This window comes from Rhinolophus hipposideros (assembly GCF_964194185.1).
Source record: "Rhinolophus hipposideros genome assembly, chromosome: 16".
Taxonomy (NCBI): Eukaryota; Metazoa; Chordata; class Mammalia; order Chiroptera; family Rhinolophidae; genus Rhinolophus; species Rhinolophus hipposideros.
Window position 1 is genome coordinate 55,739,894 of NC_138062.1, and position 20,367 is coordinate 55,760,260.

General features: G+C 55.1%; 3 protein-coding genes across 8 annotated transcripts; 1 reads left to right on the plus strand and 2 right to left on the minus strand.

Moving 5' to 3' along the window:
* Positions 1 to 687: 687 nt before the first annotated feature.
* On the minus strand, positions 688 to 13,925 carry XAB2 (XPA binding protein 2). Of its 4 annotated transcripts, none has more exons than XM_081076053.1 (19): positions 13,910 to 13,925; positions 8,259 to 8,407; positions 7,845 to 7,968; positions 7,410 to 7,607; positions 6,599 to 6,733; positions 6,353 to 6,517; positions 4,749 to 4,893; positions 4,281 to 4,432; positions 4,083 to 4,202; positions 3,837 to 3,968; positions 3,613 to 3,744; positions 3,423 to 3,536; positions 2,356 to 2,518; positions 2,071 to 2,261; positions 1,772 to 1,894; positions 1,515 to 1,686; positions 1,142 to 1,271; positions 919 to 1,028; positions 688 to 821 (listed from the first exon to the last, which is right to left on the minus strand). In XM_081076053.1, exons 2-19 carry the CDS (start codon positions 8,372 to 8,374, stop codon positions 760 to 762), a joined length of 2,484 nt encoding a protein of 827 aa, XP_080932179.1. In that variant the 5' UTR covers positions 8,375 to 8,407; positions 13,910 to 13,925; the 3' UTR covers positions 688 to 759. The 4 variants fall into 4 exon arrangements, with proteins under 4 accessions (XP_080932179.1, XP_080932178.1, XP_080932177.1 ...); XM_081076052.1 differs by lacking the exon at positions 13,910 to 13,925 and adding an exon at positions 13,771 to 13,871; XM_081076051.1 differs by lacking the exon at positions 13,910 to 13,925 and adding an exon at positions 13,545 to 13,841.
* A 128-nt stretch (positions 13,926 to 14,053) lies between these two features.
* On the plus strand, positions 14,054 to 15,448 carry PET100 (PET100 cytochrome c oxidase chaperone). 3 transcript variants are annotated; one of them, XM_081076262.1, is made up of 4 exons: positions 14,054 to 14,166; positions 14,714 to 14,800; positions 14,959 to 14,991; positions 15,143 to 15,448. In XM_081076262.1, exons 1-4 carry the CDS (start codon positions 14,140 to 14,142, stop codon positions 15,197 to 15,199), a joined length of 204 nt encoding a protein of 67 aa, XP_080932388.1. In that variant the 5' UTR covers positions 14,054 to 14,139; the 3' UTR covers positions 15,200 to 15,448. The 3 variants fall into 3 exon arrangements, with proteins under 3 accessions (XP_080932388.1, XP_080932387.1, XP_080932386.1); XM_081076261.1 differs by having other exon boundaries at positions 15,319 to 15,448; XM_081076260.1 differs by lacking the exon at positions 14,054 to 14,166 and adding an exon at positions 14,217 to 14,343 and having other exon boundaries at positions 15,319 to 15,448.
* PCP2 (Purkinje cell protein 2) lies at positions 15,435 to 18,378 on the minus strand. The gene is made up of 4 exons (XM_081076252.1): positions 16,993 to 18,378; positions 16,785 to 16,899; positions 16,367 to 16,491; positions 15,435 to 15,644 (listed from the first exon to the last, which is right to left on the minus strand). The coding sequence occupies exons 1-4, from the start codon at positions 16,993 to 16,995 to the stop codon at positions 15,525 to 15,527; spliced, it is 363 nt and encodes a 120-aa protein (XP_080932378.1). The 5' UTR covers positions 16,996 to 18,378; the 3' UTR covers positions 15,435 to 15,524.
* Between the last annotated feature and the right edge of the window lie 1,989 nt (positions 18,379 to 20,367).

Sequence of the window (20,367 nt, forward strand, 5' to 3'; positions counted from 1 at the left end):
GGGACCAGCTTCCCCGACGCCATCCAGTGCTGCAGTTTGCCTCCTGGAGCCCTCTTCTCTCTGTCCCCATGACCACCCCCAGCCCAGGCCTGCCCACATGACCAGCTGCCTCCTGTCAGGAGCCAATCCCCCACAGCAGCCTGCATGGCCCATTCAGGGCACAAATCAGATTATATCCCTGAATCCTTAAATCCCTTAATAGCTTCGAGCCTGCTAATGGCTTCCCAGAGCTTAGGACTCAGGGCCACACCCCGATGTGGGCCACGGCCGAGGCCTGACTCCTGGCCACTGTCCGAGAGAGAATCGCCTTTGCTAACTAAGTCCTGGGACCAGGGAGTGCCTGCCTCCCAAGCTCGCTGACCAGTTCTCCTGAGGGGAGGATGGGAATCCCTCCCTGCTGAGTAGGGTGGTGGGGAGGGTCGGATAGAGCAGGAGGGTGAGACCCGAGCAGTTGTGGGCAAGGCCCCGTAGGCTCAGGGATCAAAGAGGCCTCGGGCGGCAGAGAAACTGGTCTCCGAGTCCAGAACTGGCTCTGTGGGGTGAGGACGGGTGTGTGCCTTGGCCCGGAGCCCGGCTGCCTACCTCCCACACCAGCCAATCTGTGGGGGGTGGGGTGCCGGGCCCAGGACCAGAGCGAGAATGAGCTGGCAGTCCCTTTAAGCACCTGGCAGCAAGAGGGGTGAGGAGGAAGGAGACTCAGACCATATCCTACAAACAGGTTTCATTGCAGGGTGGGGTGGGGTGGGGTGGGGTGGGGTGTCAGTCTTCCTTCAGGCTCCCGAACACGGCAGCCGGCACGCTCTGCTGCTCCAGCCGCACCTCTGTGGGGGGGGCGCGGGGGAAGACATGGTCACTCTCTAGCTCTCCAGAAGGGGGTCCTGCCCCTGCCCTCCCCCACTGGGCTGGCCGGCCACTCACCATTGGGCTCCAGGTCCATCTCGTCCTCGTCCTCGTCCTCCCCCAGCTCGATCTCCTCCGGGTTGGCCTGCTGTGCCAGCTCAGCCAGCTCCTCCCGGGACGCGTCGCTCCTGGGGCAGGGGGGCCACACTCCTCAGCTGGGCCCCACCGCCTCTGCAGCCTCCCGGGGAAGGTCCATCCCGTGAAGAGCTGGCTCGCTCCCAGCCCCCAGCCTCGTCCTCACCTCACAAACAAGATCTTGTTCTGGGCCCTCGAGGGCTGGTCACGCTCGGCCTCGGCCGCCAGCTGCTCTGCCCGCTGCTCCAGTAGCTTCATGTCGTCCATGCCACTCTGCCCGGGGGCGAGGTCGGACACTGGTGGGAGAGTGGGGGTCAGACACCGTGGGCAGGCCCTCTCCACAGCCACAGCAGCTGCTGGGGGCCCCCTCCTGTCCCCGAGGCCCCAGTCCTCAGACAGGGGAGGCAGAGTTGGACCCTGATGCTCCCGGACCCAGGAAATCAAGTCTGGGCCGAGGCTCAGGCATGACCCACCGCCCCAAGTCCGGGACCCGTGTCACCCCGGGGGACCGGCGGGTGAGCGGTGGTCCCCCGGCTCACCAGTGCCCGTGGCGCTGCCCGACACCTTGAGCATCTGCGAGGCCATGAAGTTGACCTGCGTGTTGTAGGTGGCCTGCACGCTCCGGCGGATGCGCAGCATCTCGCGGATGGTGTCCTCGTTGCCATGCCGGACCTCGAAGTCCTTCCACGTTTGCCAGAAGGCCCCGGTCGTCTGCGGAGGGTGCAGGCGTGTGTACCACAGGCCCTCGGCCGCAGCCTCCGCGCCCGCCCACCTGCCCAACGCCCCCCTGCCCTACCCGGGGGTCGCAGATCTGGGAGCAGAAGCTGTAGATGGCCCGGGCGCGGTCTATCTCCCCCAGCTTGCACTCCATATCCGCAAAGCGCAGGCACATCTCCCGGGCGTGCTCGTCGGACAGCACCTGGGTGATGGCGGGGTCAGGGCAGGACAGGCGTGAGGCGGAGGACAGCCACCTCGGGGGAGCCCCGCAAACCAGGCTGCTCCCTGAGCGTCCAGAATGCGTGCTGGCAGCCCACAGGTGCAGGCACGCTCAGCTCAGCCTGCAGGACCCCGCCCGCCCCTCCCCGCGGTGGGCACCTCGATGGCCTTCTGGTAGATGCCCCGGGTGTGGGTGACCCCGTAGATCTCGGCGGCCCGCTTGATGTAGATGTTGAACATGTCATACTGCTGGGCGGGCTCCACAGCCCGGGTGGCCCGCTCGTAGACGGCCATGGCGTGCCGGGCCAAGCCCCACTCCTCCTCCAGCTGTGCATACAGCAGGTACAGGGCTTTGGCAGGACAAAAGAGGGTCCGAGGTCGGCAGCCTGCCCCATGACACCCCACCCCGCCGCACCACCCTGCCCTGAGCCTCCTGGCCCTCACTCTTTGCATATTTAGGGGGGCAGCCATCCAGCGCCTGCTCAAAGAGGTCCCGTGCCCGCTCCAGCTTGCGGCCCCCATAGCGGGCGATGAATTTGGTCAGGTAGGTGCTCCAGATGTCGGACACATTGGGCCACCTGAACAGCGAGATGCCGCGCTCGTATGCCTGCCCAGAGAGGGGGAATCGTGTGAGTCTGCAGGGCGAGAACACCTGGAGCCCAGTCTGCCAGGACACTGCCCATGGCCCCTTCCGGCTCAGTGAGTGGGCCCCTCCCCGGTCACCTCTCCCTACAATCGTGGCACAGTCAGGGTCTGTGTGCTGTCTCCCTCCACAGACCATCGGACTCTAAAGACAGGGCCGGACCAGGACTCACTAGGTCCCACCACTAGGTGACATAACCGGTGAAGAAGGGCGTGGATCCTCAGCTCTGCAGACACTGGAGGCCCGGCCGAAGGGCAGGGCTTGTCACTCAGGCAGGGGCGGCACACGTGCACCCCCTCCCATCCAGGTATATGCACAGTATCCACGCGTACACATGCTCACATAGACCACCCCACGTACCTACGACCTGTCGCCTGAGCAGTAGGGCAGACACAGCCTGCACACACCCATGCCAACAGCCTCCCCCTCCCCCAGACACACACACAGGCAGGGCTCCGTGCCTGGGATGGGCTGAACTGTGTCCCCCAAAACTCACACTGAAGTCCTAACCCCAGCGTCTTAGCATGTGACTGCATTTGGAGATAAGGTATTCACAGAAGTAACGAAGTTAACAGGAGGTAGTCAGGGTGGACCCTAACCTAATATGATGGTGTCCTTATAAGAAGATGAAGTCTGGACACACGGAGAGACACCAGAAACATGCAGACACAGATAACCGTGTGAGGACACAAGAAGACGACTCTACAAGCCAAGGAGAGGCCTCAGAAGGAACCACCCCTGCCGATCTCGGACTTGCAGCCTCCAGAACTGGGAGAAAATAGATTTGTTGTAGAAGCCGCCCAATGCAGTGCCCGAGGCAGTGGGTGGGGAATACCGCTGCCTGGGACTTCCTGACGCCCCTCCTCACCTTGAAGCTCTCCTCGAAATACTTGTGCTCCTCCAGGAACATGGCGTAGTTGATGACGATCTGAGGCGTGGCGATGCGCAGGTCCAGGATGCGGTCGTACACAGCCTTGGTGGACTGCGGGGCGGGGCAGGTTGGGGAGCTGCGGCCGTGGCCCCACCCCTCCCCCAACCCCTGGGTTCCGGGCGCTCACCTGAAAGGTGCCAAGGCTCTCCTCCAGGTCAGCGAGCATGGACCACACCTTCAGTGACTTGTACACGCGGTTCTGCACGGGCTCCGAGCCATCAAAGTACTCGGCCCGGCGGGCAGGCAGCGCTGTTGCCTTCTGCAGGGAGACAGCAGAGCAGGGGAGCTGGGTGGGGAACCCGGGCTAGCTGCACACCCGCAGCCCCAGCCCACAACCCGAGCAGTGCTTACCCGCAGCAGCCGCAAGGCCTGGTCGTAATTCTCGTGCCGGAGCTCTAGCTCGCCACACTCACACCATACGCTCGCCAGGTCGTCCACCTGCTTGAAGCTCACCTTGGTGGCCTTCTCCAGGATGATGCGGGCCTATCAGGGCAGGGAGAGGTCAGGCGAGACCCACCCCCCCACCGCCCCTGGGTCCTCTGAACAAGGACGCCTCTGTACGCACACAACGCAACACGCACACACAAATGCACTCACATCATCCAGCTGCCCGTTGTCCTCATAAAACTTGGCAAACGCGACCCACAGCGTGTGGGGCTTGCCGGTAGCCTTGAAGGGGTCCACCGTCTGCACGGCCTCCGTGTATGTGTTGATGATCTGGGCGGGGGCAGCTGGGTCAGGTGCTGGCTGGGCCGAGGTAAGTGAGGGGGGCTGGGGTGTGGGGCAGTCACATACCTCCCGGGGGCGGCCCTGGTGCAGGGCCACGCGCTTGTGCCACTCGTGCACGTGGTGCGGGTTCTGGCGCAGGAGGACGCTGTTGAGGAGCAGGGGCCGCCGGCTAATGAGCTGCTCGAAGCGGGCCAGGCGCAACTCCAGGTCCACGTCGTCTGGGACCCCCGGGAACGGCCAGGGCAATGGGGGGAGGGCCTCAGTACACAGCCACTCCCATCTCCCAGCCCACTGTCCCTTTAGCCCTCAGCCAAGTGCTCTGGGCCTTCCAGACTCACCCCACTGTGGACCCAGCCCTCCCTCCCCACCCAGCCCAAGCCCGAGATGTACCCCCCGTCCTGGCTGGTCTCCAAGATACTGCCCCAGTGTCCACCCAGCCTCCCCACCTGTTGCCCCGACTGACGGGAGATGCTCCTCTCGCTCTCCCCCACAGACACTCAGAAGTCCCCCAGCCCACTCTCCCCAGCAGCTCACCCTCCTCTTCTCGCCCCAGCTCTGAGGCGGTCTCCATCTTAGCTGCAATCATGCTCTCCTCGAACTGGGCATAGCTGTCGAACACCTGGGTGAAGTCCCGCACGGTCATCACGGTCCGGATGGCCTCCTCATACACGTCCCGAGCCTGTGGGGATGGGGGGCTGCCAGGAAGTGCTGCCAGGGAAGAGGCGGCACGTGGGGCCCACATGGACACAGGGAATGCGGCAGCACCATCCATGGCACCAGTGCCAAGGCGGGAGACCCCACAGGGCCTGCGCGGCTCCATCAGGCTGGGAGCAGACACAGCACAGCCAGGACTGGAGTGCCCCCGACCTGCTAGAGGGATGTGGGCCCCTCGGCCCCTCCCCAGTGAACTGAGAGTGACAGCCCCTCACGGAGCGTCACCACAGGGCTTGAGGGAGACGTGTCCAATGCCTGGCACCCATGTCCACGCTGCAGGGACCTAAACTCAGCTCGGTCGCAGAGGGCTCAGTCATTGCTACAAAGTACTTACGCCCCCTTCTCCCTGCTCCCCCCAGCTTGAGCCCCATCTCTCCAGCCTGCCCCTAGCTGGTCTTGCTTCTCTGCCTCCACCGGGCTGCCAGCTTGTCTCCTGCCAGCAGCCTTGGCCTGTGCATTCTACGTGAAGTGGAGGCCTAAATGGTCATTGTAAAATGGACACCTGGCCATGCCTCGTCTGGCTGGCGGCTACGCCAGCTGGAGCCAGTCAGCCTGCAAGGCCCCCCGCTTCCCCAGCCCTTCGCCACCCCCCTTTCCGCTCAGCCCCGCTCCACTAGCTCCCACCTTCCCCCAGGTCCCCAAAGCCCAAGCCGGCCCCCCTGGGAACCTCTCAGAGCCATATACACCCCTCATCCCAAGCGTGCCACTCCAGTGGCAGCAAAATAACATGGACACTGACAGTAACACTGCAGAAAATGACATAAATGGAGTCGGACTTGCCATCCTAGCGGAACTGCCTTACTTATCTGACTCCTCAAACCTTTGGAATGTTAAAACTGGGCAAAATAACCTTTGGACTGGGCTTTAAGCAACTTTGTATCCTAAACCACTGTTTGCAAAGACAAAACAGCAGATTATTATGACTACTGGACTGAAAACTAACAGCGCAGTTTAGAATTAGCAGCGCTCTCAGCTTATCCGCACCGGTAGGACTTCCTTCTATTCGCGTAACTGTTCCCCTCCCTTTCTCATAAATACTCCTTGCCGTTAACTCCCAACCGGAACACGATTTGGGTTTTTGCCAAATCAGTGCTTCCCAAACAGCTATTCTTCTGGGTCTCAAATGCTTATTGCCTCTTTTACCTTTAGGTCAACATCTCGGGAGTCACCCTCACGTCACGCACCTGCTTGGCACCTGATTCCTCACAGGAGAGACTGTCACTCTCGTAATCTTTCAAATGCGGACACCCAGGCCACACAGCCATGGAGAACCCGGCCTAGCTAAGCCCAAGACGGTGCACTGACCAGCAGGCCTTCAGAAGGCGGACGTGTGCACGTGTATGCACACCAGCAGATGCAGGCGTTCCTGCTCACACGTACCGCGTACATGCCCCCAGCGCCCTGCACTCAGGGAGCGCGCGTACCTTCTCAAAGTGGCCACTGCGGATGTAGTAGTCGGCCAGCGAGCACCAGAGCTTGCCCAGCTGGTCGGTGAAGCGGGTGAGGCCCCCGCGGATGATGGCGTCCACATTGAGTGACTGCACCTTGTCTGGGTTTTGGGAGATGAGGTCGCAGAGTTCGTGCCACAGCTGCAGGGCGCAGAAAGGGTCTGAGCCTCGGTCCTTGAGGGGATGGGCCCTCCCCTCCGGCCCGCGTTCCCACAGGCCCACCTGGTAGTTGGACTTGCCGGCCTTGGACACGAAGCGCTCATCGTTCACCACGGTGGCCAGGCGCTGGGCAGCCTCATCCAGCCGGTCGCTCGACTTGAGGTACTCGATGTACTCCTCCGCACTCTCGGGGCTCAGCTGGGCACCAACGCACCGGGCTAGCAGTCAGTGGGGCCACACTGCTGCGCCCTCCTCCCTGCTCAGTGGTTGCAGGCCACCCACCCGCCCGGCCACCACACCTGCCACACTGGTCCAATCTCAGCCCTGGTCTGGCTCAGAAACCAATGGTCCAGCCTCACAAGCCCGGCCCCGATTTCATCACAAGCCCACTACCCGAACAGTATCCTATACCAAGGGTTTCACAATGTATAACAGACATTGTAAGTTGAGAGAACCACACAACGACCTCCCCCTCCCCGCCGTTTGCACCCGACTCTCCACCCTGCCTGTTCGTGTCCCATTCCTTGCCCTGCTAGGGTTGTAGTTTTACTCTGGTTTACGACGTCCTCACTCATGTGCACCTGTCTCCCCAGTCAGACTGAAAGCTCCCTGCAGGCAGGGACTGTCTTAGTCACACTGTCCCAACACGTATCTCAATGCCTGATGTGGAACTGGCGCTAGCAACTAGTTGGAGAATAAACAAATAAATGGCAAATAAAAAGCTGCCTGTCAAAAAGCCTTTTCCCTATATCTTGTCTGTTAGGTGACATCCTGCATGGGGCTAGTGTCCCAGCGAGCCAGTTTTGGGAACGCTGGACCTGGGGAACTGGCCCGCTGCCTGAGCCTGGCCCTGCCTCCCTCCCCGTGGGCTTACCTTAAGGAAGCGCCGGTAGCCCCGCACGGCTGTCTCGGGCAGTGGGTGTGAGCGCAGGAAGCGCAGGTACAGGGGCCAAATACGAGAGTGCTGTGTGATGGGCAGCGCCCGGAGGGCACGGTCGAAAGTGCGACGGGTGTGAGTGACGCGGCCCTGGTCCATCAGGAATTGGCAATAATCTAGCCACAGACGTGGCATCTGGAGGCATGAGGAGAGGCAGGGTCTCTAAACTGCCAGCACCATGGCCCGGCCACAAAGACACCAGATGTCCTACGCTAAGCAAAGAATGCAGCACCTTTCCCTCTGTGACCAGTGTATCTAGCTCAACCTCAAGTGCACAGAAGCAGCATGACGCCAACCCGCCTGCTTCATCTACCTCCATGGACTCTGAGCCCCACCTCTCCACTGATCCCCGGTCCCAGCTTGCCCGCCAACCTTGTGCATGAACACAAAGGCCCTCTCATGGCAGTTGTTGACATCTTCGTAGGCAGGGTCAGTCACGCAGCGATGCTTCACCTGGGCCCGGCGTGCCTTCAGGTACCGGTACCAGAGTTTGTAGCTGGGGGATGCAGGGAGGAGGCAGACAGGAATTGGTCAGCTTTATGGACTCCCAGAATCCTTTGCTCCACCCCCACGAGCAACTGCTGGGGGAAGGGGCCTAGAGAGAGGTGAGAAGTCTCAGCAATGAGGGAATAGGCAAGGACATCAGGGAGGGTGTACTGACCCTTCAGAGGATATATACTCAGCTATGCAACGCCCAGCAACCACCAGGACCTACTGGCTAGTTCCGTTATGACCTGGACGGGGGGGTGGGGCTGGGGTGGGCAGGGCAGCTGGAGCCATTCTCACCTGCAGGGCAGCAGCTTCAGTGCCCGCTCGTACAGCTGATTAAGCCTGGGCTTCGGGGCCCCCTGTTTGAACTCGATATAGCGGAGCCAGCATTTGACTGAGAACTGGTTCCGCATGATTTCCTCCTCATAGGGGAGGTCCTCTTCATCCTGACGGTGCCGCGTCATGGGACAGAGAGAGACCTGCCCTCAGAGCCTGGGCATCACTCCACTCCGAATTCCAGGCCCTTCCCAGATCCCAGTGCCCACCCTCAGAGCCAGGTCACTCGATGCCCAGATATCAGGACCCTAATCCAGACTTAGCCCTCAGAATTCTACTGCCCACAACCTGACCCAGCTCACCAGACTCCTCAGTCATAGGGTGCTAGGCCAGACATAAGACTGTTACCCAGACATCTTTCTTTTGGCCTTCCAAATCAAGCTACACACTCTCTGGGCCAGATCACCGGACTCCTTAGGCTCCCCGGTCCAACACTACCCCTCTGCCCTGGACTGTAGGCCTTACCTCCTCACAACAGTCCTTTTCCTAGACGCCACGTCTTTAGCACCCCAGGCTCCCACTAGCCAGAGCCTAGTTCAACTGTGCCCCAGAACTTGAAAGCTAGCCCTTTATTTCAGAAGGACAGGTACGGACCACACACCACACCTTTAGCCCCGGACACTGAGGAATTGAGTGAAAATATAAAAGAGGTCACATATTAGGTCACAAAACAAGCCTCAGTAAGTTCAAAAAGACTGAAATCGTATCAAACACCTTTTCCAACCACAATGGCAAGAAACTATCAATCAACTACAGGAAGAAAACTGGAAAGCCCACAAGTATGTGGGCTAAACAACATGCTACTAAACAACCAATGGATCAGAGGAAATCAAACAGGAAATCAAAATCGACCTTGAGACAAACGAAAATGAAAACACAACTTTTCCAAATTTATGGGATGCAGCAAAAGCAGTTCTAAGAAGAAAGTTAAAAGCTATACAGGCCTACTTCAAGAAACAAGAAAAATCTCAAATAATCTATCTTTACTCCCAAAGAAACTAGAAAAAGAAGAACAAAACCCAAAGAAAACAGAAAGAAAATAATTATGAACAGAAATAAATGAAACAGAGATTTAAAAAAAATAGCAGGAAAGAGTAATTAAACTAAAAGGGAGAGAGAGAGCCCAAATAAAATCATAAATAAAAGAGAAGTTACAACCAACACCACAGAAATACAAAGAATCATTCAAGAGTACTATAAACAAATGCCAACAAATTCGACAATCTAGAAGAAATGGATAAATTTCTAGGCGCATATAACCTTCCAAGACTGATCCAGGAAGAGAGAAAATCTGAACAGACCACTACTAGCAATGAAATTGAAGCAGTAATCAAAACACTCCTAACATATAAAGTTCAGGAACCAGATGGTTTTACAGATGAATGCTATCAAACACTTAAAGAAGAATTAATACCTATCTTTCTTACACTACTTCAAAACATTGAAGAGGAAGGACACTTCCAAATTTATTCTACGAAACCAACATTACCCTGATATCAAAACCACACAAAGACATTACAACAAAAGAAAATCTCAAGCCAATGCCCTTGATAAACAGAGATGCAAAAATTCTCAACAAAATGTTAACAAACCAAATTCAACAATACATTAAAGAGATTATACACCATGATCAAATGTGATTGATCCCAGGGATGCAAGAATGGTACAACGTCCATAATCAATCAATGTGATACATCACGTTAACAAAATGAAGGGTAAAAATCATATGATCATCTCAATAGATGCACAAAAAGCATGGGACAAAATTCAACATCTCTTTATGATAAAAACTGTCAACACGTGGTTTTAGAAGAAGCATACCTCAATATAACAAAGGCATACATAACAAACCCACAGCTAATATTGCACTCAACGGCGAAAAACAAAGCTTTTCCTCTAAGGTCAGGAACAAGACAAGGGTGCCAACGGTGCCCCAAGGGTGTTTCTTACACTTCTATTCGTAGTATTGGAAGTCCTCGCCAATGTAATCAGACAAGAGAAATAAATAAAAGGCATCCAAATTAGAAAGGAAAAAGTAAAACTGTTACTATTTTCAGATCACATGATACTATATATAAAAAAACCTAGGCGGCTAGATAGCTCAGTTGGTTAGAGCCTGGGCTCTGAATAACAGGGTTGCCGGTTCAATTCCCACATGGGATGGTGGGCTGCAGCCCCTACAACTAAAGATTGAAAACAGCAACTGGACTTAGAGCTGAGCTGCGCCCTCCACAACTAGATTGGAGGACAACAACTTGGAGCTGATGGGCCCTGGAGAAACACAGTTTCCCAATATTCCCCAATAAAATTTATTAAAACAAAAAACTAAAAAACGTAAAGACTCCACCAAAGAACTATTATAATTAATAAATTCAGAGAAGTTGCATGATACATAATCAATATACAGAAACCTGTGTTTCTATACACCAATAACAAATGATCAGAAAGAGAAATTAATAAAACAATCCTATTTACAACTTCATCAAAAAGAATAAAACACCTTGGAATAAATTTAACAAAAGAGATTAAAGACCTGTACTCTGAAAACTATAAGATACTGAAGAAACTGAAGACAATACATATAATAGAAAGGATTGAAAGGATTAATATTGTTAAAATGTCCTTATACCTAAAACAATATACAGATTCAAAGCAATACCTGTTAAAATATCAATGGCACTCTTCTCAAAACTAGAACAACTAATCCTAAAATTTATATGGAACTACAAAAGACCCCAAATATCCAAATAAACCTTGAGAAAGAATAAAGTGGGAGATATCGTGCTCCCTGATTTCAAACAAAGCTACAATAATCAAAACCATATGCCAGTATGGTACTGGCATAAAAGCATATATGTGGATCAAAGGAATAAAACAGAGAGCCCAGAAGTAAATCCTCATTTATATGATCAATTAATCTACGACAAATGAAGCAAGGATATACAATTGAGTAAAGACAGTCTCTTCAATAAGTGGTGCTGAAAATATTGGACAAATACATGCAAAAAAGTGAAACTGGATCACTTTTTTTTTTTATTTAAGATTTTATTGGGGAAGGAGAACAGGACTTTTATTGGGGAACAGTGTGTACTTCCAGGACTTTTTCCAAGTCAAGTTGTTGTCCTTACAATCTTAGTTGTGGAGGGCGCAGCTCAGCTCCAGGTCCAGTTGCCGTGTTCAATCTCAGTTGCAGGGGGCGCAGCCCACCATCCCTTGCGGGAGTCGAGGAGTCGAACTGGCAACCTTGTGGTTGAACCATGTGGGAATCGAACCGGCAGCTTTTCCGCATTAGGAGCACGGAGCTCCAACCGCCTGCGCCACGAGGCAGGCCCCCTGGATCACTTTCTTACACGTTATGCAATAAACTCAAAATGGATTAAAGACTTAAACGTAAGACATGAAACCATAAAACTCCCAGAAGAAAACATAGGCAGTAAAACCTTTGACATCTATCTTAGCAGTATTTTTTGGATATATCTCCTTGAGCAAGGACAACAACAACAACAAATATAAACAAATGGGACTACATCAAACTGAAAAGGTTTTGCACAGTGAGGGGAACGATCAACAAAATGAAAAGACAACCTACTGAGTAGGAGAAGATAGTCGCCAGTGATACACTCAATAAGCAGGTAATGTCCAAAATATATAAGGAACTCATACAACACCAAAAAAACAAAAAATCCAAGTGAAAAATGTGCAGAAGACCTGAATAGACATTTCTTCAAAGAGGACATACAGATGGCCAACAGATATATGAAAAGATGCTCAACGTCAATAATCATCAGAGAATTTAAAATCAAAACCACAATGAGATAGCACCTCACTCCTGTCAGAATGGCTGTCATCAATAAATCAACAAATAACATGTGCTAGTGAGGAAATGGAAAAAAGAGAACCCTCAAACACTCTTGGTGGGATTATAAATCGGTGCAGCCACTATGGAAAACAATATGGATATTCCTCAAAAATTAAAAATAGAACTACCTATGACCCAGCAATTCCACATGTGTGTATTTATCACAAGAAGACAAAAACACTAATTCAAAAAGATAAATGTACCCCTATGTTCACTGTAGCATTTCTTACAACAGCAAGATATGGAAGCAACCTAGGTGTCCGTCAATGGACGACGGGGTAAAGAATGGGATATTTAGTGGAATATTACCCATCAATAAAAAAGAATGAAATCTTGACATTTGTGACAACACAAACGGACCCAGAGGATATTATGCTAAGTGAAATAAGTCAGACAGAAAAAGACAAATACCGTGTGATCTCCCTTCTATGTGGAATCTAAGAAAACAAAACAAAACAGAAAAAGATCCATCGCTATGGACAACCATCCGATGGTTGCAAAAGGAGGGGATGGGTAAAAAAAAGATATCCTCAACACAAGAAAGAAAAGAAAACAGTGTCACTATAGTCAAGTTGCTAAATTACCAAAAAGTCAAGTAGACTGAGAAACAAGGAAATGGATATATTCTTGTTTTAACTAACAGGGGAACGTGACCTTCTGAACTTTCCAGTCTTCTGTCACTGCCTGGAAATATGTCATCAGTTCACTGTGTGTCAATACGAGGATACACACCAGACCTCCAGAAAACCCCCTTAATGGCCCCTGAAGGCAGGATCCAGGCCACCTGGCGTCCACCCTCCAGACCACCTGACATCTGACTGTAACCCCCCGAGACCCTCCAGGTGACGAATGCAGAACCGATTACTCTCAGGAATGCACTTGTCCCCGTAAGGATTCAACTTTTCTATCCTGCTGAGAACAGCTCTGGGTCTCCGCCTAGCTGTTTCCCGTTTGCAATCTCCAAGACCCTTGAATAAATCTGTACTATTTGTTTCTAGCTAAAGCCTCCAGACCGCCTGCGAGTTCGCAGGGCAACACCAAGAACCTAGGGAGGACACCCGGCCTCGACTCCAGACCCCGAGGCTCTGGCTCTTCAGGATTCCACTGGCCAGTCATTGCCTGACCATCTTCACATCAGCAGGTCTTTACTTCCGAGCCCAGGGTTCTCCTCAGCCCGACACCAGGCCTTCATCCCGGAAACTACGACGCTGCGGACCAGATCTAGGCTATTACCGGAGACACCAAGCCTTTACCACAGAAACCCAGAGCCCTGGCCTGGTCACCATGCTTTTCCTTCTGTCACCAGGCCTCCCAATTATTCAGTGATTCGAATTTCCCTCCTCTCCCGCTCCCATTTCCGCCCCTGGCCCGGGACGCCAGAGCTTTACCCTCGACAGCAGTTCTTTGCTCAGGCCCCCTGGGCTCCGGCACCGGACCCGTACTCCTGGCCAGCCCGAGCGGGACATCGCCATACGGCCTCTGGCCCATTAGGGCCCTCCGCCCTCAGGCCGACAGCTTTGGCCTAGATCCCCGGGGGGCCAGACCCTGACCGCCTGCGGCATCCAAGCCCCTATGTCCCCACACAGGCCACGCCTTGCCCCGCAACAAACTCACGAACACAGGGTCCGGCCGCTCCGGCCGCGAGAGTCGAGCCATCACCACCATTTTGCTGGCTCTCCAGCTACAAGAAGGAGTCGCGTCAGAATGACGTCTTGCTCTGCAGGCCAACCCCGCCCTCCCCCTGCAGACTCACTTTCTATTGGCTGACGCCGTCCCGAGAACGCTACGCAAGTTGTCGACTTTCCCTTACCGGTCGCGGGCCACCAGAAGCAGAGAGTCGGAGCCCGGAGATGACGTCACCCGGGGCGCGCCGGCCAATCAGCTTCGGTGGTGGGTCCCGCGAATTCCCAATGAGCTGCTGCTGTTTCGCTGGAGGGGGGGTGGCTTTGGGCGGAAGCTGCTCCGCAGCCTCGGAGAAGCGAAATGGGGGTGAAGCTGGAGGTGTTTCGGGTCAGTGGGCACTCGAGTCAGTGGGGGCGTTTTCCTGGATCTGAGCAGGAGGCTCTAAAAAAGGGGATTCCAAGAGAGGGCGCTCTGGGGAGAAAGATGCTGAGGTTTGAGAAGGCCCTTCAGGGCTGGAAACCCAAAGGAGGGGGCGCCCGGTTCGGGGGCTCCGGGAAGGCTGGCGTGAGCAAGGGCCTCTAAGAGGGGTGATCGGGGGTGGGGGCTCTAAGACGGGAGGCTCCAGACTCTGGGGGAGTTCTTGGGCTCGGGATGGGGGGGTGTGCGTGTCCGACAGGGAGACTCCTAGACTAGGGAAGTGGATTCTGAAGAAGGAGGGGTTTGGAGTGCTCCCGGGATCTGACCTGGGGGAGCTGGGTCACGAAGCCTCCGAGAGACGCCTATGATCGTGGTGGGAGCTCCTGGACTCCTGGGGCCAGGAGTGTGTGTCTTCCTTTGAGAGGGAGTCTCCCTTACTCGGAGGGAGCTTTCAGAAATAAGGTCTCTTGGATTATGGGGGCCAGACTCCCATGATCCCCATCCCCCCACCTTCCAGATGACACTCTATCTCACCTTCCCCGTGGCTATGTTCTGGATTGCCAATCAGGCCGAGTGGTTTGAGGACACGGTCATACAGCGCAAGGTGGGCACAGGGAGAGCGTTCAAGGGTTCGTTGCGGGGGGTGGGGCAGGGGGTGGGGCTCTAACCTGCTAGGAACCGATGTCTGCCTCCTATGAGCTGACCTGCCTTGGGTGTGGGGCTCTGGAGGCGCATGGCTCACCTGTGACTTTGTCCCCACAGAGGGAGCTGTGGCCACCTGAGAAGGAGGACCAGGTAAGTGACATACTCCTCCTCCCACCAGAGGGACGGAGGGGCCTGGGTCCCTTTGGCCATGATGGATTCAAATGAAAATGTTACCCTGGGTCATAAGAAGAGAACTGAGAGCGGAGGAGCACATGGTTTCCTTATTGTCCTCTCCCTGAAGGATGAAGCTGATCCCACTTGGACCCTTCTTGTAATTGGCACAGGGCTTCCGGTGTAGACACTGAACTCTGAAGCTGTGGCCTGGGGAGTAGGGGGCAGAGTGGTGGGGGAAGGGACCAGGCCCTGAGGTATGTGCCCCCCTCCTTCCTTCCCATCCCACCCCTTCCTCACCCTCAGCGCCAAGAGCTAGAAGAATTTAAAGAGAGGATACGGAAGCAGCGGGAGGAGAAACTCCTTCGCAGTGCCCAGCAAAGCTCCTGAAGCCTCCAAATCCCAGGCCCTCCATCCATAAAATAACACACACTCAGTTCTGTGTTGCTCGTGAAAGTGTTTTATTGTCTGCTTTCAGGGGGCCCGAGTGGGGCCCAGGACAGCTCAGGCCCTCAGGGGGCTTGTGTCTGGGGTTGGGGGCTGCTGTTCCGTCGGAAGCTGAGAGCAGTCGGGTCCTGAGGGGTGAGGAGGGGTTGGGGGCTGAGGGTCCCGGCTCGTTTCTGCATTCCATCCTGTGGATGAAGAGAGGTCAGCCAGAGGGAGCGACCAGGCAGAAGGGAACTGAGAGCGGAGCAGCACAATTACACTGGAAGCCTGTGCCAATTACACCTCCGGGCCGGAGGTGACACAAACAATGGAGGGAAGCTGCCGTTTGGAACCAGTGCCCCAGCTCCCACCATCTGCCCCCACCATCCCCAAGCTTCTACATACCTTAGTTACTCGACACTTAGGGTGGTATTTGGGTGTGAGGTGGGGGTCCTGGGGATCACACTGGGGTTTGATCAGAACCCAATCTCTGCATGATTACATGTGACATAGATACACATGAATGTATGGATGCATGTGTCCTGTGCATGAGCTCATGGGCCCTTAGCCCTGGGCGTATCTTCCCAGGAGGGGTGTTCTATTCTCTCTGGCCTCCCTGAAACCCTCATACATGGGGGCAGCAGCCATGAGTTCCAGCCATGGCTCTGACATTAACATGGCCCCTGCATGACCTTGGGCACCTCTTGGCCCTGTGTGGGCCTTCATCCTCCTGTCTGAAGTCAGGGATTGGATTGGCCAGGGCCTTGTGATTGACAGGGACACAGGGTGGCTCTCCTAGCCATTCATCACGAGGGGACACATGATGGACAGAGGTGGGGGGCCATTCACTCTGGGCTGGGGGTGGGAGGCAGGGTTAGGGGGCTCAGCCTGCTTGGTGTCTCTTCAGTCCCAGCAGAACATCACCTACCTTGGGACCCACAGGCTGGAAGCCAGGCAGGGCACTGACTGTCACACGCTGGTCATCCATTCGGCGGCCCTGGGTGCTGGCCAGCATGTCCATGAGACTGTCCATCTCCGGCGCAGGGCCACTCTCTGTGTGGAGTAGAGGCAGGTGGGGATGAACACACACGGAGTCCAGGGAACACAGCCCAGCTGAAACCCCGGGCCCACCCCTTCCCCACACTCGCATTCTCCAGGAAGCATGCTCTTCTCTCCCCCACACCCCTTGCCCTCAGACCCACAGGCATCTGTGTCCCCAGTTGCTGGCTTACTCTCTCAGACAGACTCTTGCTCACAGGCCCCCCAGATGGTCACTTGCCCTGTACCCCTACACTCTGCCCCGTCGCAACCCCCAGAAAGCACACCTCCCCCCACTGCCCACTCACGGCTCTCGGAGGTTGTTCCTGGCCCTGCCTGCAGTGAGCAGCGCTGCTCCTCCATCCGGTCGCCCTGCACATGGCTCAGCAGGTTGAAGAAGCCCTCTTGGTCTGGGGAGCCCGCCTGGGGGACAGACACACCCGGTCCAGCTGGCCCCTCAGTTGGGGGACCCCTCACCAACTACCACCCTCCCCTCCCCTCCACCTGGGCTCTCACCATAGTCCCCGCTGATGTGCTGCTCTGCAGAGCTGCTCTGAATGAGACACAAGTTTCCTTCCCAGCCCCTGCCCCCGGGGCTCATCCAGCAGAGCCACTTCACGTGGTGCCACCTCAAGGGAGAGGCTGCTGGTGTCCCTCAGTCCTAGATTGGGGCCTGCCTGCAGGGTAGCCTGGGGGCTGGGACACCAGCTAGGGAAACATACCAGAGGCTGCCCCCAAGCCCTAGTGTCCCCCCAGCTCACCGAGACCATCTGAAAGCATTGGCCTCTGCCCCAGGGCCTGGGTAGGCACTCAGACCCTCATTCCCACCAGCACCTCCTTGAGCAGCAAACTAGGTCAGGGGTCCCGGGAGACTCAATCACTAATTAGGTGCCCTACAAACTAGTTAGTCTTGTCATTCACAGCTCTTGAGGAGTTGGGGGTGAGTAGGGGTGGAGCCTGCTTACCTTGACACAGGGGGTTAAACTCCCATCTACCTTCTCTTCCCGGTCCATTCTTGTCCCTGCTCCCTGGCCCTGTCCACTTCTCTGCTGGACTCTGGCCCAGAACTGTGCCAGAGAAGGCTTTTTAAAAGACGGGGATGTGGGGAGCGTGGATACCCAGACCCAAATCCCCGGCTCACACCCCATCTGCTCCCACCCAAGCTTAAGCCCCATAAAGATGATCCAGATAATTGTTTTTGCCGTGTGATGCTGGGGTTGCCATGGGGATAGAGTCCTGGTGACCTGGGTGGGGACTTTGCTGATCCTGCAGGACTCACTGGCCCCCAAGAACTCTCAGGTGGGGTGCAGCAGCAAGTAGGAGCAGTGTCCCACAGTGGGGAGCACAGGCTGGCTGGTCCCGATTGGGAGAGGAGAAGCCAACAGAGCAGCTCTGGTGGGGTCTGCAAGCCCACCAGCAGGAAGAAATACAGGACTGTCTCACCATACTGGAAGGCAGTTGCTATCTGCAGATGGTAGGGGAAGGGGAAGCTGGACCCGAAGCCCCCTGAGGCACCACTGGTCAGCCTAGTGCCATCTCTGTCTCCTGGCCATCCCTCCCCCTACTCACTGTCCCTGGGTCTGGCTGCCCCCCATAGGCCCCAAGGCAAGGTCTGGGATCTCCTATCTACCCACCGCCAATACCAAATTGAGCTGTCTCCTCCGATCTGTCCCCTCAGCCCCACCTGGGGACTACAGGCTGACTCCTGGGGAGGGAGGCAAGGAGGAAAGCCCCACCCCGCCCCTGAGCAGCTATGGCTTTCCCTCAGTGCCCTGGGAAAGGATGCCACTGGGAGGACCCCACTGACACCCCCTCCCCTCCCCAAGATGTATTTCTGGAAACCAGTTAAAGTTCCTTCTCGGGATAAATGGGCCACACTGCCCGAGTACAAAGCTTGGTCCTCCTCCTGGGCAGCCCTCCCCAATCCAGGACCCGTATTCACACCCTCTCCATGGCCCCAAGTCCTCAATGCCAATGTGATGTCCTCCTCTGCCATGGATGTATTAGTTTCCTGGGGCTGCCTTAAACTGGGTGGCGTAGAGCAACACACACTTACTATCACACAGTTCTGGAGACCAGAAGTCTGAAATCCAGGTGTTGGCAGGGCTGTGCTCCTGAAAACTGTGGGGGTGGGGGGGGGTGGATCCTTCCATGCCTCTCCCAGCTTCTAATGGTTGCTGGCGAACCTTAGTGTTCCTTAGCTTTAGCTACAGTACTCTGATCTCTGCCTTTGTCATCACATGACATTCCCCTGATGCCGTTATCTTCACATGGCAGTCAGAAGACATGAACACTAGTCATATTGCATTAGGGACCCATGCTACTGCAGTACTATGTCTACAACGACCCTATATCCAAATTCTGAGGTCCTGGGGGTTAGGACTTCAACATGCTTTTTTTCAAGGGGTAGGCAGGACACCATTCAGCCATAAGAGCGCAAAAGCCTGGTCGCCCTCACCCAGTATAATGGAGGGTGTCAGGCCCTACAGAGAGACCCCCAGGGGACAGGTCGAGAAGCCAAAGGTGTCCCAGCTTCCTCATAGTTTCCTAGCTCGCTCCTTAGTTGCAGGAGTCCCCTCCTATCACTGCTCAGAACTCTCCTTTGGTCCTCATTGTCCTCAGGAGGAAACCCAAACACCTTGGGGGTAATGGAAATGTTCTAGTATGGACTGGTGATGGATACTTAACTCTGAATATGCCAAAAGCCACCAAATTGTACACTCAGTGGGCGAATTGTAATGATACGTGAATTATATCTCAATAAAGCTGTGAAAGAAGAAGGAAGGAAAGAAAGAATGAAAAAAAAGGAAGGAAGAAGGAAAGAGAAAAAAGAGAAAGGAAGAAAGAAAAACCCAAACTGCCATCTAGGGTGTCCAGCCCTCCTGGTTTGCCTGGGACTGTCCTAATTTTATCACGTAGTGTCTCGCGTTCCAGAAACCCTTCAATTCCATGCAGATCCGGCTGGGTTAGTCCTACCTTGTCCCACAGAAGTCCGGCCTCCTGCCTGGCCCCTTTCTCCACCATCACTTCACTCCTGCCACTAACTCCAGCCTCATCTCCTGCTCTTGTCTGCCTGGATTGCCGCATGGCTGCTCCTTGATGTCATTCAGGGTCAAGACCAAAGGCCACCCCCTCAGAGAGTTCCTCTGGTACCACCCCAACAAAGCACCGCCGAGGGGCATTTGCTATCATACCGGTATCACTGTTTATTCCCTTTAGGGCAGAATTGATTATTTTCTATCCCCTCCCTCCTGAAGTCAACTACAAGTGCCAGGTGGCAGACCTTCTGTTGTCTGTCTCATGCCTGTCCCATGTAAGCGGCAAAGAACGTGGCACCTGGCCAATTCTTATTAAACACTAAATGAAGGAACCAGTTCAGGACTCTGCCTTTGCACATGGGCATCACGCTTTAAATTCGGTACCTCGTTTGTATGCGTGCTGCTGGCCCCGATCGTATGGGTGCCCTGTCTGTGACAGTGTCAGCCCTTTGCTGGCACATGGCAGGAGCAGGCCCTAAAATTTTGAGTTCAGTGTGAATCGAGATGTGTGTGTGTGCCAGCGGTTGAGCATGCCACTCCCCCCCACGTGTGTATCAGCCTATAAACATGACTGTCGCCTGCGAGGGTGCGTGTGCAGCCCGTGAGCACCAGGCTGTGAGCAGCGTTCCCCTGGGGCCGACTCCTGGTTCAAATCCCACTAGGCCTACTCATCCTGCGGCCTCGGACCGGGGTCCCGCTGAGCCGCCGTTTCATAGTCTACACCGCACTCCGTCAGGGTGTCCGGGAGGTTTGAGTGAGGGATGGCTTAGCGCCATGTCTATCTCCAAACCAACACCTGAGCTTATCAAATGTTGCCGGACCTTGCTGCTGTTGTTGCTGCTAAACTAGGGGG